Genomic DNA, 19672 nt, shown 5'->3' on the forward strand with positions numbered 1-19672 from the left:
TTACATAAATCAAGAAAAGAAGAGTTCCTATTACTGAACCCTAGGGGATCCTACTAGGATATTCTATAGCCTGAGGGAAAGTGAAGTTAACCCTGACCTTAAAATGTCGATTTTTTAGATATGAAGTGAGCCAATCAAAGTGAGGTGGTTCGATACTCAATCGTTTGAGCTCATTGATAGGACATATATGGTTGACCCTATCAAAAGCTTTTGATCAATCAAGGCAAATGATGTCAACCTCCCCCTTACGATCAAGGATATTTGTCTATCTATCCACCGCAGTCAGCAGGTTGGTCATACAGGAATAACCCTTCCATGCAACATCTAAAAATGATGCGTTTCCTATTTAGGTGAATATGTTCCACGTTGGAAATTAATTCGAAGACGCCTTTCACGCCTCACATGTAAGGGGCCTAGGATTCGAACAAACAATGCAGTTTTATGATATGTCGAATCAGACATATCTATGCATGTATATAAGTATTGCTTTATACTGGGGTAAAGCATGATGAGGATTTACTCGAAGCTGCAAGGTAGCAACAAAGGTATTGGACATCAGATCAACCCTCAATTTTCAGTTAGTACGCTACGTTTTATATTTATTCGTATGAGTTCGGGTAAATACGGCATCTTTTGTGCATAAGTTTTAATAGGACCTAAAACCCTGAAAAGAAAGCCTGATGAATCTGTTAGTGATCAGGTCCCAGTTAAAGTAATTGAAAAATCAAGTGAGGGTTCTCGACGTCCTGCGACTATAAGTCCTATCAAATTAAATGTACCCGCACAGGTTGGATATTGTTAATAATGTCGTGTAGATTACATCTAAAGGATCCTACACCCGAAATCCCTAAAAAGGTAGACAGCAAGGTTCGTGAAGTCTTCAACTCAGATGAGGAAGTGAGTTGTGTCTTAGATCTCAAAGTATACTCGTCTACAGAGTGAGGAAGAGGAAATTCCAACGGAAGCCAGAATACGAATGCGAAATTTAGGAAGGTATTCATGGACGTTTTTATTCGTAGACGTTTATATATATATATATACTCAGTAAACCACTTGAAACTCCCAAATTTTACATAGCTAATTATGTCACTTTTCACCCAACGTTATCATATAGTTGGTCACTATGCTAACCTAAAGCTAATAGGCATTCTTACAGCATGTGACCGCCCTCTTCTTTCTAGTTCCACTAACGCTAATCTTAAGCTACTTCATTACCTTTCTTAATCTTCCTATCAAATATCCAGTATGTATAGACACGCTAATAAGTACTGGTTTATACTAAGCTTTTTAGTCTGTGGCTAATATGTTCATATTTAGTCATTCCCTGACACACTTGATGGTTGGCTGTTCTACATTATTACAACCTCAATATATTGAGGGTCTCCTAACTACTTCGTTGTCAACTTCTTCAAATATTTATTCAGGTCAAAAAACCAATAATGAGTGGTAAAGGCTAATAATTTCACGCGAACGATTAAGTACTAAGTGCGGTTTCCGATTTGGTCCTTGATATTTTCCCAATCGACAATACTAGGCTTGTTTTTGAAGGTCAAATTTTGTAGTGTGATAGGGAAATAGATTTCATCACAATTTGCCTCATAATTACATTCCTCCTCAGATTCTATGCTATCGAATTTATTCGTTTCAAACCTAAAATAATTTTGAGTAGTTCCTCATTATTAACCAGTGCTAAACAGAATGTATTAATAATGGTAGTCAGAAACTAGCTGTTGGTAAATCATTCATATTTATCGTTGGCTTCTGTCTAGAAATAAGCTACTGAGTCAATACAAATTTCTGATTTGAATGATCTATTGCCCCAGTTTATAAAAATAAATTATGGACCTGTGATAACTTTTTGTTTTCGCATGTAGTCATTATATTAATTTTATGAAACTAGGTTGAAACTCGAGCAATAGAGCGAAAAGTAGATAATTAAGTTAACTGACTCACGAGTTGCTCCTGTTTCTTAGTCGACCAAGTAAATCGCTTAATAGCCACTGAAAATGATGGAAAACAATGACTGTGCATCAAACCTTATGGTCAATTCTTCCAGTTTGTCAGTGGTACATATCCTTTCTACTCTGTATAATAGTGTTTTAATCAATGCTTTCTAGCAACTGATTGTCTGCAACAACAACCAGCATGCAATCCACCTGTTAGAACTTTTCCATAATGCTCATTCTAGTATACAGTTTACTATGGAACATGAACAGAATGACATGTTCCACTTTCTGGATATTGCTATAAAACGTAGGGGAGACGGGACAGTCCAAAGTTCGGTTTATCGACAAAGTACTTGGAATGGCCTTTACCGCAATTTCAATAGTTTTTGTCCAAAATGAGATGCTTATTAACCTTTCCTTGCCTTGGAGGCAAATATTTCTTCGTTGCATCTTAAACTTTTTTCAAACTCCTTGCATTTGTTACACCATCGAGTTTTTTGTTTCAACTATCTTCCAGGTTAGTAATCTTATTTACCTTATTAACTGAGCTGTACTCATTTTATTCTTATCAGGGTTTACTCATTATGTAACCACTTGTTTTTGGCCTTTTGAACTGTTGTCACAATCAATATTGTAGAAATTTCTCTCATATAGGGTATATGTTAAATTTATTGACACCATTCCTACACTATGACTAATGTATCTTCAAAATAACTTCCAACTAAAATCTCTCGCGTAAGTAGTTTAAACCCATTTTGTGATTATGATTTTTAAACATCACAGGTTGTAAGCAGATGAGGAGAATCAATGAAATAAAATGAATTCATGTTGTTCTGGTAGAATCTCAGTTAAGAGTACCTAGGATATATATCGAAAACCCTCAACAACAGTTAAGAACTTCTCAAACCTCCTTTTCACACTAACCTTGAATCTAATCTCAGCACTGACGTGGACAATGCCTATCAGTCAATATCTCACTTGTATTATGGTGTTGATATTTATTCACTAACAAGGTTTCGAATATAAGATATCTGCTAAACAGTTTACTATTACTTCCAGCTATTTCATATACCAGCCTTGTCCTTCAGAATTTTCTGATGTTCACATTTCCATTATTTCTTATTTTATGGTTTTCATCTCGTTGATTTCTTCCCTCTGTTTGATAATTTGGACAAATGCATATACGTAATAGGCCCTACTTTGATGTTTGACTGCGGAATATACAAATTGAGATTTTGTGAGTAGATCAGGAAAGCCTTTATGTCGAGTATATCTCCCATTGTACTATGACTTATCAGCTTTTAGCTCTATGACTGTGGTTATTTTTAAGTGGACATAAATTCTTTCATCTTTTAAAGTGCATGATTAATACTAAGGCATCTGTAACCTCTGCCAAAGAACGATACGTCAATATTATTTAAAATAATTAGCCTTCTGGTTGGCACCATGAAACACAAACCTTCCACGATTGAACTGAATTATTATTGAAAATTCAGAATGTTTATTTGAATTATTAACTTTATCTCATGTGTTTGAGTTTTTTCCATGACCACATTACAATACTAGACTATAAGTTTGGAAAAAATACGTAATGATCAACGAGCTCTATGTCATGGATTATGGGTTTTACTCGATTTCTCTACTTTACAAATGATTATGCATGGATATAAAAACAACAGAACCGGGTTAAACACCTAAAACATTTATGACATCTACAAGTGCATATTGAGAATATAAAAACATACGGATAACAGTAAATCATTCACTCGCTAACATTAGGTAGCGATTTTTGGTAAAAATTATAACACTAAATATAAGCTCGAGATATTAACAAATCTCTATTTAGGTCCAAGTGTGTGCATTTTGAGTGGCTGTGTACAAAATTCCTCCAAACGAAATCGACAATTAGCAGTTTGTCTTGTAATGAATATTTTGTCCTTTTTGTATCAACAAAGCCTAATCATATGCGCACAATTGTAAAACATACTATCAAACAAGTACTGTTATATAAGATAACAGCGTCTAAGGTTGCGGGGGTGTTGTTTACAAAATTGAGAGGACGAAAAGCGAATGTTCAGCGCTTTAACCGGGTTGGTGGACACGGCGCATCCACCTAGGGGAGTTGGAAAACCCTGATTCCAAACCAATGGTGCACATGGACTCCAGTATCGTGAGGGAACAAATGGCGTACGAATCAGTCGTTGGTCACCGGCTACTACGAGACTGCATCTCCTCACGATGCTCCACTGCCTTGTGGATTAGACCTTTAGGTCGAAGGCTCCGAGTGTGGTCCCCTAAGAAAACCACCTGCTTCGGTCTAGACACACGGGTAGTATCCAAGCCCTCACACAAATCAAATGAGATTTGTGTGGCGCATATATATCTGGTGCTTCCTTGTACCAATATTTGTGTGTTTAAATAAATAAATAGTCTAAGCTTGCCAACGTCCGGAATTCCTAATACCTACAACTAAATAATATAGTTTGATCCCTCAGCTTTTCCCAACGCGATCTTCGACGTTTAAGTTGGTTGCATGACTTTCGAAAATCATCGATGTAAATAATTCAACTAACGTAGATCCAAGCAATATAGCAGCTCAAACATCGCGACAAAGAGAACACAACCGGTATAACATACTTTAAACTTTTGGACAGTATAGTTTATCGCCAAAAATTATAGCTATCATGTGAGGTTTCAATAGACAACCTGGTATTTCATCCAACTTGTTATTTTACTACCAAAACTAAAGAGCGAACCTTTGATCTGTATTAACCTAGGCAATTTTCATCGTCCATGCGTTAAAGTTACTATGAACAATGTTACTGGCCTCAGTGGTCAAAAACTAAGTAGCAAATCGGTTTCAAGCATACAGAAGACTGCATCTAGCTAAAGGTGGTGTGAAATGCTAAGTCTTTTGGAGACTAGATAATGTAGTTCACCTTGAATCTATTTACAGTGGGAATGTTGAGTTTGAATTTTACACGTTGATATTTATCTTATTTGTTTTTCTTCAGGATCGATCCACTTATGCTAACAATCACCACTTATTTAACACAATCTCACACTAACTGAAATGAAACAACTTTACAGTACAGAAATTATAGGTGTAATGGTACATAAAACACCCACGATCGTATTAATGACACTACTGACTGACAGGAATCGAAATGTAGGATTACACTTAATTAGAATAACTTACGAAACTCTTGATAAATATTCATATGACAAAACAAACTTTATTAGATTCCAAGTGCTATAGTGAATTAATCCTTATTCATAATTATTTAATTTCTAGATACACTCCTACATCTTGCGGACCGAATTCTTTTGGAAAAGGAAGATTTGGTTTTGTTGATCGTAGAGCATTACTTAATAAACAAATAGAAGCATTAAATGAAGCAGTTTCAGGGGAGAATGAACGCTAGGTATCGTATTACCATATGTCAAGCAAAAAACCACTGTTACTAACGAAATCGTCCCCAGTATTTATCCACCCTTAATTGTGTGTGTATAAAAAAAGTTAATGATAATTGTAATTATGTTTCATTTTCTTTATTCTTCTTCTCAAAAACTCAATGAATATTTATATATAAGATTCATCTTATACTTGTTTTTACTTTTATATCACGTTGATGATGACTGAGTAAAGCTAAAAAGAGAGCAGCGGAAACACGTGCATTAAGATCAGCATTCTCAACATCATGATAAGAAGGGACATCTCCCCATCGATTAACCTAAGATAAATAAAAATGCAATCATTAGTATTCAAAAATAATTCGAGTATAAGGGTACACACTTAAAGATGAATAAAATAACTTGGTATACGTGTACAAGCTGTAAGCGTACAAGATTATTGGCCAAAGATTTCTTAATATGAGCGTTGATGAAATACAAACCAGTTGTCAAAAAATTCACGGCTGTGAAACATGGCCATTAAAGGTAGAATATACTCGTAAGTTGCTAGTATTTGACCATAGATGCCTTAGAAATATTGCTGGGATCACCGGGTAAGTAATAGTGATGTTGGACACAGGGTATTAGGGAATGATGTTAAGTCAGTTGATGAGGTCATGAATCTTCATCGACTGAGATGGTTGGGCCACGTGTTACGTATGCCTGAACACCGATTACCAAGACGTGCTATACCCTGGTGGGTTGATATCTGACGAAATCTTGGCACGGGTTTAGAAAGCGCAGTTACCCCTACCAACTTGTGGCGTAAACTGAATGTTTGTCTACCGATCAAACGACATATGTATTGCGCAGCAGTTTGTCCTGTTCTGCTTTATGACTGTGAAACAGAATTCGAAGACAAAACATGGATAGGCTACCCGGTTTTTAATCATAGATGTTCTCGAAGGGTTGTCCGCATTTCATGGAACCATCTAGTAAGGAATATTGATAGGCATAGGTAGCCAACCGGCTGATAAAATTATGAATCGTCATTAACCGAGATAGTTGGGACGTGTGTTGCACATGACGAACCACCGCCTATCTCGGCGTGCAATGTTTCATATAGGAGTAGACTTTAAAAAAGCAAGTGGCGCCCAAACCATGACTTGGCATCATTCCATGAAGTCAATGACTATATGTCAGGGCCATGTAAGTAGATGCAGACTACCTGGTTGGGGTTTACGTGATAACCGCAATCAGGAAGGTTGAAAAATTTGGTTGACATGACTAATATATATATATATATAGTTAGATATTTGAATACTGAAACTTTACAGTGATGTAAAACAATTAAAACTAACCTGAAATAACATTTCTATTTGACTTAATTCAACAGCTCTTGCAGCTGAACAATACCCATCCAGCATAGCTAATGTAAGATAAACTGATTTCAAGTTTTCAACACATGATTTTATACCTATTTTTAAGATGATACAAACACATACAAAGAAAGAAATCCGATTACGTAACAAGCAAAAAGAATCTTTGAAAACACAGGCTTACTTTTGTTTACGTAGAGTTAATCTACTTTTAATGTATCAATATGTGACCAAGTTTATTGACATAAATAAAAAAACTTATTCCATCACTGAGAAAGTGAAATTCAGTCAGCTACAACGTAGGACCAGGCACATTTATGCATCGGTCCAAGTTGCCATACCTCGTTAGCACAACAAGATCAACACCGAGTTCATAGAAATAGTTAATTTAGTGGTGGTAGTATATAAAAGATAGGTTGTATATAAGGATATAGTATAGGAAGGAAGAACATTATGAAGTAATTTTAAGCTTAAGGTTTAAGGGAAGATAAAGAATGTATACACCTACGCCATTGTGACCGATTCTGAGCCATGTCACCTAGAGTCTCCAACTATTGGTTACGATAGTCGCGCGGACCCTAACCAAGTAGTTTGCATCTGCCAACATGGCTCGGACTAGAGGTTATTGACTTCAAGCACTGATGCCACGTTTTGGTTTGGCCGCCCCTAACTCTTTTCCATCAATCCCCTACACTAGTCAGCATAGCGCGTCGCGGTAATCGGTGTTCAGGCATACGTAACACGTGGCCTAACCATCTCAGTCGATGAAGATTCATGACCTCATCAACTGGTTTACCATCATTCCCTAATACCCTGCGTCTAACCTCACTATTACTTATCCGGTGATCCCAGCAGATGAAATTCCGTCATATACATTTGAGAAATGACTGATTTTGAGTGAAGAATATATGAGCATCTGTGTTCATATAATGTTAAAGCTCTGGATATGTTTGAAATCAACAGATATCTCTATTTCATCGGCAAATCAGTTATCCAATGACACTTCATTCCAAATGTTACACAAGTTCAGAAATCTTGGTTGGCTATGTCAAATAGTACTACTTGTAGCATAGGCGAGATGTTTGTTTCACAGCCAGAAGGGGAGTATTCGTCACAGCAATATGTTGTTATATTTTATGGTTTAAAACATTTTCTGTCGAAGTAGAAGATACAGGTAGACTCTAGGTACTTGATTATGAGTGTTTTTTAATGATTGCACACCAATTGCAGAATGACTGAGTGAGCAATCCTGAGGTTAGACACAGAATGGTACCAAAGATGGAGGATTGGTAGGAGGCTGTGAATCTTCATTGTATAATTGTTACTTCCTATTTTATGGTATGATGAGGTCTGATCTGCTTGTATCTAAACTGTGTACGTCTGAAATACATGATTGATATAGCGTAGGCTAGTATTGGTGTTCTGAACTGAGCTAGCTGGGTTAGGCGAGAACTAATATTTTGGAGGACCAATTCAGAGTTTACTCTAAGCTGCTCGTACTGGTTTATGCGTCATTGATCTGGCCAATAAGTCGGTTATCTAATTGGCAATTTAGCCATGTGATATTTAACAGGTCAAAAGGACATAACAAACAACTATTCTTTCCATGAACACCAAGATTTTTTCGACAACTACCATTATCAAAGAACTAATTCTCTGAACACCAGTAATCATGATGATTATCAGCACTGGTGTTACATATGAAAGAAGTCGGAGACAGAAGATGAAGGTCGACAATGAAAACAGAACAAAATGTAAAGTGAAGAAGGGATTTGACTTAGAACGTAGTAATTTCAAAAGCTGTTAGAGGGGTATGAGAGGTTGTTGGAAAGTGTTCCCGAGATGATGTTTAAGCTTGGCCACAATGTCAAGGTAACAGCTACAACCATAAACTATGATATATATATATATATATATATATATATATATATATATATATAAGAAATAAATTCATGAGTCAAAAGTTATTGCGATCATCGATAACTTACCAGTAAGACCCCATATATTATAACTGTTAAAATAACGTGTTAATTTCTCTTTATCCAAAGGAGATAGTTTAGCCAATGAAGTCATACTATCAGTTATGATTGGTTTAATTTGATAATGTTTGTTAACCCAATTAATAATAGGATCCCATGAAAGAGATTGCACTTTAACTAAATCATCTGGTTCTTGACATCTGAAACTAACGATTTTTTGTTTGAAGAACGAAACAAAGTAGTTAAGTATGACCATTTTAATAAGTGATGAATACATTAGTGCAACAATGAAATTTGTATAGGAATTTCAGAACTATAGTATGTATACAAAATAATCAAACCTTTTTCTTAGGTATGAAGAATAAAGCTAAACATACTCTTTATTACGGAATATCCGGCGCGCAATGTTTTATGGTGTAGTAGAAGGTTGGAAGAAAGCTAGGGGCGGCCAGACCAAAACGTGGCACAAATCCATGAAGTCACTGACAATTGGACTGAGCCATGTTGGTAGGTGTAGATTACCTGGTTGGGATTCGCGAGATGATAACAATCGATGGTTGGAGACCTTGAATGACATGGCTGAAAATCGTTTGCAATGGCGAGGGTGTATCCACTTTTTGTGTTCTCCAAAATTCTAATCTTCTGAATTCTTGATGTCTCTATCTTTTTTCTCTTTTCAAATTTATTTCATTGGATTGTACTCCTTGAATAACATCTTTAGACCCTAATCTTTCGGATTACTGTTTATAATCTTACTACTTCTACCACTATGGGGTTTGAATCGACAACTGCATCTCTGTGCTAATGTGGTACGGCAACCCGAACTGATGTACGTACGTACGAAGTTCTACGTTGTGACTGACTGACTGATTACGGAATATGTAACAACTACTTCACCTTAGACCTTTCGATAAGTGATATGCACTCATATCCTATAGCCCACTCTCACCAAAGGTTGTGCCATTAGGACATTTAAAAAAACTAGCCAGTTGTTTCCGATTTTAACAGTTTTTCAGGCTAATATTAGTTTCTGATGGAAAAAATCATCTATACATGGAACTAACCTCTTTGAGACGTTCAGTCAAGTAAGGCTAAGGTATAGGGTTGTGTAGATTGTTGGATTCTGAAGTTTGACATTAAGAACTAACAACCATTAAGAGGAAGGGAGGACTGAACAGATGCTCCATTGTAGTACAAGAGTTTAACAATGAGTGCCAAAGACTCCACTACAAATCAAACCCAGGAATTTCAGGTCTCGCAGTGAGCGCTAAACCTTCAAAACACTGAGTTAGCATCCAATTAGTTGGCTTGCATTTTCATCTCCATTTAATTCGAGATATCAGAAGACCATTATTTATTTCCATTGGTGATATTTGTCATTGTCATTATTTAACGATAGTTGAGGCATGAAGAGATTATTACAGATTTTGGAAAAATAAAAAAATTATAGTCCCACTGCTTCAAGATAGCAACTGAATAAATGAGGAGTGACTGTTTGACATAAGATGGACGAAACAACTTCGCAGTAAAAACGAGTGCATACTGATTTAAGAATAGGTTTAAAACGGATGGCACTTGGGTGGGTTCAGAAAAAAGTATTCAATATTCTTTATGCTCAAGTTTTGAAGTATGAAAAATATTCTTAGGAGACGACTCCACGAACCCTTGACTAATTCATAAGACATTGAAGTAGCTTAAAGAGGCGCAAATGCATGGTAGCAGGTGGCTAGAATCAGTAACTGTGCAGTTTGTTCCCCCAGGATCCTGAAGCCTAAGTACTATATGGGTTTGTATTCCGTGTTTTACACGCTTGTTAGATGAAACTATCCGTATTTACCAGCCTAGTTTAAGTGCCAGATGTCTGTTTTTTGTCTTTACTTTTGTGGAGAAAATTCGTCACGTAAAGGCAGTAAGTAGAAGTTATTAGACAGAGGCAATAAATTAGTAGCTGTACGGAAGCATTTTGAGGAGGGAAAGGATTTTCGTTACCCTTTCGCATACTATGGCATTTAAGAACAACTTTATAATTACATCTTGTGAGAGGGGATATTCATACTGATTTTTATAAGAATTGAATACAATTCAGGTTATTTTTAAACTGAACAGAACAGTCAAATCTTGTTAGCAAACCATACAGGTACTAAGAACACTGGTAGACTTAATTTGAAAAACCATTAATTATATTCATCCCATTAGCACACAGACATGTATACATATATGCATATAATTAAAGAAACTAAATATATTTACCAGATTGTATCAGTATCAGCATACTGCATGATAGTATTGACTAAGATATCATGTTCATCAGCTGGAGTATCCAAAGCTCGATTGCACAATGTTGTCTACATGTATTCATGTCAAATAGAGAACAGATATTTTTAACAGAAAAATCTACTAATTTTTGTGGTCATTTAATCAGTGATAAAAACGTTTCAAAGATGTATCAATAGAGCACTTAATTAGCATTAACACAGCACACTTCATAGTGAATCGAGTAAATTCTCCGACTTAATATAAACAGCTGTTACCAATAAGACAGTAATCGAGTCGTTAAATATTGGTATCCAACTGTTATGTCCCGATAACAATAGTGAATGGTAACTTTGGGATCCATTTATGGACCAATATTATGCATATAATTTTTATCGTATATTTGCTAAATAACTAAACTATGCATATTCATGTTCTTCGTATCGTGAGCTTTATTTTGACCTATAGACTACTATTATAAGATTTATCATTCTTGAGTTATCCTTAGTCTATTAATTGCTGCCTCCCAAATTCATAGCCACATTTGGCTAAATCTTGTACAAATGTTATTTTCTATTTTATTGGTACGATTTGGTCAGTCTGTTTGGTATATAAACTCAGTATGTTTGAAATACAATGATTCATACCGCAGAGGCTGTTATTGGTGTTCTGGACTTAACTGGCTGGGCTAGCAGAAGCAGGATCGATAAGCACTCTAGACTGCTCGTACGGTTTTCGTGTGTCACTGTTCCAATCGATAATTTGCTGCTCTCTGATTGGCGATCTTATCACGTCATACATTAAGTGGGCATCCACTCGGCCACAAGTTATAACACCAACTCATTGAAATGACTAAATTTGTTGCATGTTTGTGAAAAATGAAACCTATGAGCTGAAAATATTCAGCGACTCTACGTGTTTGACCACCAATATCTCCGAAAAAATTGAAATATCAACCAAGATGGGGAGGATTTGGTTCAGGCGTATTTTTCAATAAACTCCCAAAACAGAAGATAATTATGTTGGATTAAACTAGTTGGTCAGCCATAAATCCTTGGATGAAATACTAGTTATCATCCAAATAAGTAGTTTGAGATTTCGTCAGACATGACGGAAATGAGTAAACATTGACGATTCTTTAATGGATTTTTGTTGTGATCCTCATATAAATCTAAACAAATAAAAACCATATTATCCATATTTCTACACACACTGTATCATTGGGATAAATTTCTATCTTTTATTGCCTCACGATATTATCATTTCACTTTGTGACGCTTTTCTTGACGAGCGATAACAACAAGCTTTTATCTGTGCAATGATAATAGTAACCATTATTATTAGACATAATAAGACCGTTAAAATTGTATTAAAAAGTCTTACTAAAGGCATAGTATATCGTTTTATAGTGTCAACCTGACTATCCCATTCATGTGCAACAGCGACAGCTAATGCTTGATTTGGTACGTGAAAATGAATCCCAGTTGGAGTCCGAAGTTTACGTTGATCGAGAAGTATTTGAAAAACTGGATGTTTATAGTCTAAATAGCAGAGAATAACGATAAGTTAAACAAGCGAAAATCAATAAAACTATAGTACATTCAATGAGTAGGGAAATACTACAAGCTAGAACATTTATATTGAATGTGAAAGTGTAAAATAAATTTAAACAGTCAAGATCTAAATTAGATAGGTATTTTGAGTTTACTTAAACTGTGACGATGTGATATGATGGACTAATTCACTTTTTATGGACAGGTTACGTAGTGACTAGAAACTAGACTTTAAGAAAATATATTGTGGTTAGAGAAAAATCCGCCCTTAAAATGAGTGCTGTTGAGGTTGCAGGTTGGACAGTACTCGAAACTTGTAAATCAGTTGATGGGCTTGGAAATATTGATCAACTGAGATAGCTAGTGCCCGCTTTATGCATGGCTAGACAATGCTTAATCTGACGACGACATGGAAGTAAGGATATGCTAAAAGAAAGTTACAGGCTAAACTCAAACATCGTATTAGCCTATTCTGTTACTGACTTTTGGTTCGAGTCCTGCCAATAGATGAAAGCCACATGGTCCGGGTATATGAAACGCTCATGATTGTCGATTGAGGATTTGAGATAAAATTTCTCATAATCTGAGAAAGCGCAGATAATTCACTCTATCTTTTATTATCATATAATATTTTCCTCCATGAATTTATTGCTTCTTTTCAAAATGTACCACGTCCAGTATTTAATTGCTGATACTACTGCCATCCATTCATTTTACTATTGATTTTGTTAATACCACCTTGTTATCCTGATCTTTTTTTGGTAACTTGTGCTTAGTTTTGCGTTGATTACAAATAAACTGGTCGGGAAAAACAATGCAAGAACACTGATGAAACTCAAGAACACATGGAGCGAGTTAGTAAAATGAATGTATTTTCGAACTTACTTTCATGAGTTGACTGAAATATAGTCACATTCTTATAGAACTTCTTAGGCTGAGCTATATAGAAATATTATGCACATTTCAATGTACCGGAAAACAGACTTCTACGAGGACCGCGGAAACAATATAAAGACGACGAGGAGATGAATGTTTTGCTAAACATTCGACTGAATTAAATGATAACTGGTGTTCACTGATACCGATTTATTAATTCTTATCTGATAGTTGAAATTTACAGTGGTTTTTTATACACTGAATTTGTCTAAAACATTACAAAGTAGTAAAAGGATGTCACATTTAGAAACTACGTGTATAGAAATATACCAAAGCTAAGAAAAGAAGTACTTGATGGCTAATTGTATCAATCACAGTTCTAGCTTATTCCGTTTCTCAATGGAGTACTGAGTTTTAAGGCGTTAACTCTTGTGCAGTTTTAAAATGTTTGAACTCCCACCTAAATGATTTGCTTACGTTTACAAATGTGATTTTAGTAGCTTCTATGCCGCAAACCATTTGCCGATTAGAATATGTGAAGATGCGATCACTTTATGACTAATTGTAGGTGAATTAGGGATGGCATCATCTGTCAGGTCTTTACGACTTCAAGGACGAAATCTTAGGGACCATGCAACTTACCTTTTTACGACTATTGTATAGACAGGTTACAACAAAAGCCAGTGGCAGATCTGGTGCATTTCTATATTAGTTTCTTCATAAACAGTAAAGAAGCATGTTACTGAATGAAATTTCGCACGATTATGTTACTGCATGAACTATGTTGTACCATAAATACTGCTTCAAACTCTAGTTATTTTTAATTATCTATTCATTTGGCACTTCCTTAAAGTAATTCCCTACAGATTTGTCAAATCGGAAAATGTAAATATATTACTGATCGCAAATAATCTAATCTCTCTACTACATATTTTAAAGGTTGAAATAATACTCAGTTAAAACAGCAAAGTCGAAGTAATTATAAGTTTTTTATTAATAGGATTTTACTATTGAAATTACTGATAGAATGGTTTTTCACTAGGTAGGTTTATAAAGAAAGGAAAACATCTGTAAATGAAGACAATCCAATATCAAAAGATACATTCCTATGAAAAATTAAGCAATCTTCTGGGGGCTTGGGAGGTCATGTGAGGAATAGAAGCTTTCATTCCCGGTAGAAGTGGGTCATCTATCCTTTTTTGGCAACACTTAAAAAATGGATTTAATTAAAATGAACACTGTCTAAATGGCTAAGTGACCTAGGGAAAACTTTCAGAACATTTCGAATCAGCGTGACTGAATTTTCATCACGTGTACCTAGCTTTTTAATATTTTCCAGGCGTTTGTCTAAATAAAACATTTTTAGAATCAAAAGTGAATTATATGGTTTAAAGGATCTAATCAAAGTAGGTTATTTGCACTCGATTTTACAATAGAAAGAACAGTGGTAGTTGACGAGGAAATTGACAACTGGTCGAATCTTTGTAACACAATTCATCAGAGGATTAAAAGGTGTAAGTAGGTTACACATTAAGTCATATTGGATCTGAACAACTCTGTATTATTCGTCATCGGCGAAATTATGATATATGGATGAACCAATCAGGCATAATGTAGCAAGTCTTGGATTTTGAAGCAAAAGTTCACTCGTTCATTCAACTAGATAGAGTTTCAGCATTACAAATGGTATCAGTTTGTGGTGAAAACCCTAAATCTAATACCTAATCCTAACCATCAACTCTAAATCATCATTCGAATTCACCATACTGGTTCATAACCCTCATTTAGTCCAGGTAAGTAGGTGTACATTCTCAAGATCACTATAATGTCGCTCAAAAATCGTCCATAAATTATAGTTTCACTGCATTGGACGAAAAACTCATCAGACCCCAGCTAAAGTTCAGTAGCGCAACACTTTAAATAGGTAAGGTTTCAGTCCAACCTTGACACTACTGCTAAAATTCAATATCTTTGTGATAGGTTGGAACAATGACATATTTCATACATACATGTCAAATAGACGTAATTGTACATTCATTTTGAAGAACGATAGCCGACAAGGTATGTGACTATTAAAGAAATCGGTTCAGTCGTTCTCGTTTACTTGTCCTCACTTGTTCTATTGATTCTAACGCCTCCAAATGGCCAATATCCAAAACTTTTGTACATTCGATGCAATAATGATTCGATTGTTTATAACTACTATACATGTTATCGAACGTAACCCCTGATATATATATTCAAAAACATTTGTATACTAGTTGTTACTTCATTCATTTGGCCTCGGTGGTCAATTATTGACATGATGAATATAACAAGTAAATCGATTGATCTCTTGTTTCTCGCCTCTTCGCAACAGGTAGCATCTCCAGATATTTTGGCTGTTCCCGGTGATTTTTATTTAGCCGCCTAGTCAAGTAATTGTTCTTCGCTGACGCACATCGCTTTCAAGCTCAGACCGAACACAAGTCTCAGATGTAATACCTAGAAATTATGGAGGCAATAGAGCAACATTCAGTGTATACGCACATTCCAGACCCTACGAGTAGTTAAATTCCGTAGCTTGCTGCTGCATGAAATGGTCCAAGAGACTTCTCAAGTGTCTGTCATGTGGAATCTTGATAAACTATTAAGTACGTAGGACAGAAATCCGCTAGCACTCCTCTTTAGCTCGTTCAATACACCTAGGTCCTCTTTTGTAGACAAGATGGTTTCTTTGTTCTCATTCCTCGTTTTTCAAATAAACAGTGGTCTGAATTTTTATTTTATTTATTATTTCTTTTCTTGTTCATCTTTCCTCTTCCATTCACTTACTATTTTTTGTGAACGATTTTTGCCTGCATCACAACCTTCGGGGAATCTTCTAGCTCTTAATTAATAGCTTATCTTTTGTTTAGGATGAATTACACTGCGTAAATGACAGCCTGAATTCTCTACCGCTGGTTGTTCTTACTAAATGTACGTTTCCTGGCCTTGTTTTTCTGATTACTGAAAAATGTCTGACTTATAATTTCCATCTTCATTCGAGGACCAACTACCGCTAATTTATAACCCCATGTTTTGTGCTTACCCCTAAAAACCATGACTTGGAATGATATCTTTGAAGTAATTGCTACAAAGTATTTCAGAACACTGTTAAAAATGAGTTAATTTGGCCGAAAATATAGAATTTGTCACACATCACCTGTTCATGTTCGATATTTTACTTCTGATGGCTCGTTATTAATATCTGCTCAAAAAGTAGGATAAATAATATAAGTGTCTATTATTGCTTGAATCTACAACTATTTCACCTCAAAATACAAGGATTTGATGAAAATATGACTGCATTTAATGTCAAATAACACACGAAAGATATACGAAGAAGGTTTTATATGTAGTGAACAAAATGCACTATTTGGAATAAAGCATATTCGAATAGGGCATAATGCTAAAGTGTCACTCTTTAACAAATAAATATCATTGCTGTATGAGTGAGAATAAAAACGAAATTTTAATCATGCGATTATGAGCAAATTAATAAGAGTAGTAAAATAACAAGCATGTATTTATGGCTTGACTGTCTGTGAAATAAATTACGGTCCTCCTATGAATGATTTGGAAGAGCAAAATAAATGGTAATTCGTCTATTATTTATGTATAGTACAGAGGAGTATACCAGGGAAGAATATAACGAAAATCAATCTATTGTGTCGGTATAATATAAGAAAGAATGTTCGGATAAGAAAACATTCTAGCAAGCCACAGTCGAGTACCCAACACCGATTAGCGATTAATGGTTTTGGATTTACATAGCATAGATTTTCTGTGTGCAGGATAAGGATAATTATGCCATAATATCATAACTGTATTGATGGATGATATTCATTATTGTGCTGAAGTTTGTAGTAATTATGAAATACAAAGTTAGTATGGATTGCCATTGGTATTACGATCAGATGCATCAGCCTATCTTTAAATACGTATTGGTAGAATGACAAGTGAAGGAGAACATTAACTGCGGTTACGAGACACGTGGAGTTGTGTTCCTTTTGGGTCATGACGCGCTAGACGTCGTTGGTTAAGAAACAGTACGAAAGCATGTGGAAGACACTATTACACGTGGTCGTGTGTGAAGGCCGAGTGCCAAACATGACTATATCGTTAGGATGCTAGCTCTAAATTCTATGTCCTTATTTACAGTGCAATGGGAATAGTGGACTAATTGAATTAAGCGAATAATTCTTAGGAGTAATGAGTGAAGTAGCATGCGATTATGCATATGAAAACATAAACAAGGTGAGCTCACTCGTTACCAGTTGGCTAGTAAAGAGGCTTTGAATATTTGATGAATATGTGAACATGATAATAGGGACTATATATTAGCAAAAAGGATGCAGATGTGTGAAGGAGAATCGATTCAGGTTATCGTAGAACGATGGAAAGCAGAGATTGATTTGTACAAATGTGATGAATAAACATTGGTTGCACATCAAGAACGTGATTTATTACCACTGGGAGTACAACACCATGCTTATTCATATGGTAGGGCCACTGATCGTTGAAATTGTTGGGGTTATTTTCACCAGGCCGTTATCTGCGAGCAGAAGGTCCGCCCAATTTTCAGATTGACAATTCATGAGCGTGAACATGTCAATAAATTCGCGATTTACTGAGGAGGTTTCTGGTTATTCGATCTACCAGCAGTTAGTAAACAAGTTGAAACTATCTGAAATGTGATGACTATTCAGCCACAAAAATGAACGATAATGAATAATTAACCTCATATAGCTATTGATGTGATAGATGATTCAGAACATATTAAAACTGATTGGTATTAGTACAGTGGTTTGGTAGAATTTAAGTGATCCATAGACGTATAATAAGAAGATATCCAAATGAAGAACGTGAATGATAAGACAACAGAATAGTGATGGGCACGTGAATAAGAGTGTGACAATCAAGCGAAGTGACACGAAAACAAATCAATAAATTCAGGAAAATTTTGCGTTGCTGAATGGTAAAAAAGCCCAGTAACTTGTGAGTGTACTGTTCATAATATTGTAATTCGATCAGTGAGTAATATCGTTGCGTAAATGTCATGATTTAGTGTCAATATGAATTATGATATTTCTTCCACCAGGACAATGGGACTATGAAAATGAAGAAAATGATCGGATAATTTGCGCAGTAGACGAATGAGAAGAGTTGATACATAAACTAAGAACTGATAACATAACGGAAACATGAAAAGGCCTGAACTTTGGCCCCAAATGCCAGGTCACGTACATTCACCGAAATACAACATGGCGAGGAGATTGCTTGTGTTTGATATTATCTCTGACACACTATCTCATTGGAGAAAGACCTAGTTCTGCTTTTATGTATACAAACGGTCAAACCTCAGCTAGGAAAATGACACTCCCAGACCCAAAGTTCATTTCTGAGCTTCTTCAGATTCTCATCGGAACACATTATTTTACTTACCTTGGAAACCACAGTCTTATACGGCGACATCTATGAAAAGTACATAGATATTTTAAAGAACATACGATGCCAGCCAGCAAAAGTGTCCATAAGACTAAGGCATAAAACAAACAACGGTCGGCTCCGACAGTCGCTACTGTTCTCGTTTCCTTTTGTTGGATAATGGAACGTCACGGTGGTTAAACACATAGAGAACTAAAGACTAGGATACTATAGTAAACATAGACTTCATTAAATTCTTCACCTTATAGAACAGTAGTACACAGAACTGACTTATTGTCCCACTAACCTTTTACAAATGATTAAAATATCAAGACGTCATTGTATATAACTATAAAACAATAATGAACAGTAATAAGCATTGCCAGGGTATTCTGACGTTTGCAGAAGGGAGTTAAAGAACAAGTTTTTCCGGCTCTATTAATCACTCAACTCTCTTTAACGTAATAGGTTTGGTCAATTGATACAAAAGTATGACTTTTCGACTAGCGTAAATATTAACTCAACCAAAGGTCCAAAGTTGCCCATAGTAAGACTGCGAGAGCATCTACGCGCATGTAAATTTCAAATGTGTGCATTTCGTATAATAATGATCGTTTGTCTTCGCCCTAAGGTGAAGAGCTGTTGTTTCGTCTTTTAACCGCCATTTCATGTTGAGGTCTTAATTCTAAGTGCAGATGATAGTATTCATTTCAATTGCAAACTTGGTTTTCCTAGCATTTTACGTAATTCTATGGCTTCATGGACTAAGTCAGTTTTGTGTTTTACTTGATCCCTAACTTTAGTGGCTGCTGTCCTGATATTTTTCTGGTTTTCTTGTTTCTCTT

The 19672-nt window shown here is 35.6% G+C and overlaps 2 protein-coding genes across 2 annotated transcripts; one reads left to right on the forward strand and one right to left on the reverse strand.

Moving 5' to 3' along the window:
- Positions 1-505: 505 nt before the first annotated feature.
- Smp_074330 (hypothetical protein) lies at positions 506-5549 on the forward strand (the record flags this gene model as incomplete). The annotated part of the gene is made up of 5 exons (XM_018797874.1): positions 506-617; positions 654-787; positions 829-897; positions 938-993; positions 5242-5549. The coding sequence occupies 5 exons, from the start codon at positions 506-508 to the stop codon at positions 5369-5371; spliced, it is 501 nt and encodes a 166-aa protein (XP_018652873.1). The 3' UTR covers positions 5372-5549.
- Smp_162270 (putative ATP synthase mitochondrial F1 complex assembly factor 2) lies at positions 5543-15292 on the reverse strand (the record flags this gene model as incomplete). Its single annotated transcript, XM_018797876.1, has 5 exons — positions 12334-15292; positions 10948-11042; positions 8707-8903; positions 6701-6816; positions 5543-5680 (listed from the first exon to the last, which is right to left on the reverse strand). The coding sequence occupies exons 1-5, from the start codon at positions 12340-12342 to the stop codon at positions 5543-5545; spliced, it is 555 nt and encodes a 184-aa protein (XP_018652874.1). The 5' UTR covers positions 12343-15292.
- Between the last annotated feature and the right edge of the window lie 4380 nt (positions 15293-19672).

This window comes from Schistosoma mansoni, chromosome 6 (assembly GCF_000237925.1).
Source record: "Schistosoma mansoni strain Puerto Rico chromosome 6, complete genome".
Classification (NCBI taxonomy): domain Eukaryota; kingdom Metazoa; phylum Platyhelminthes; class Trematoda; order Strigeidida; family Schistosomatidae; genus Schistosoma; species Schistosoma mansoni.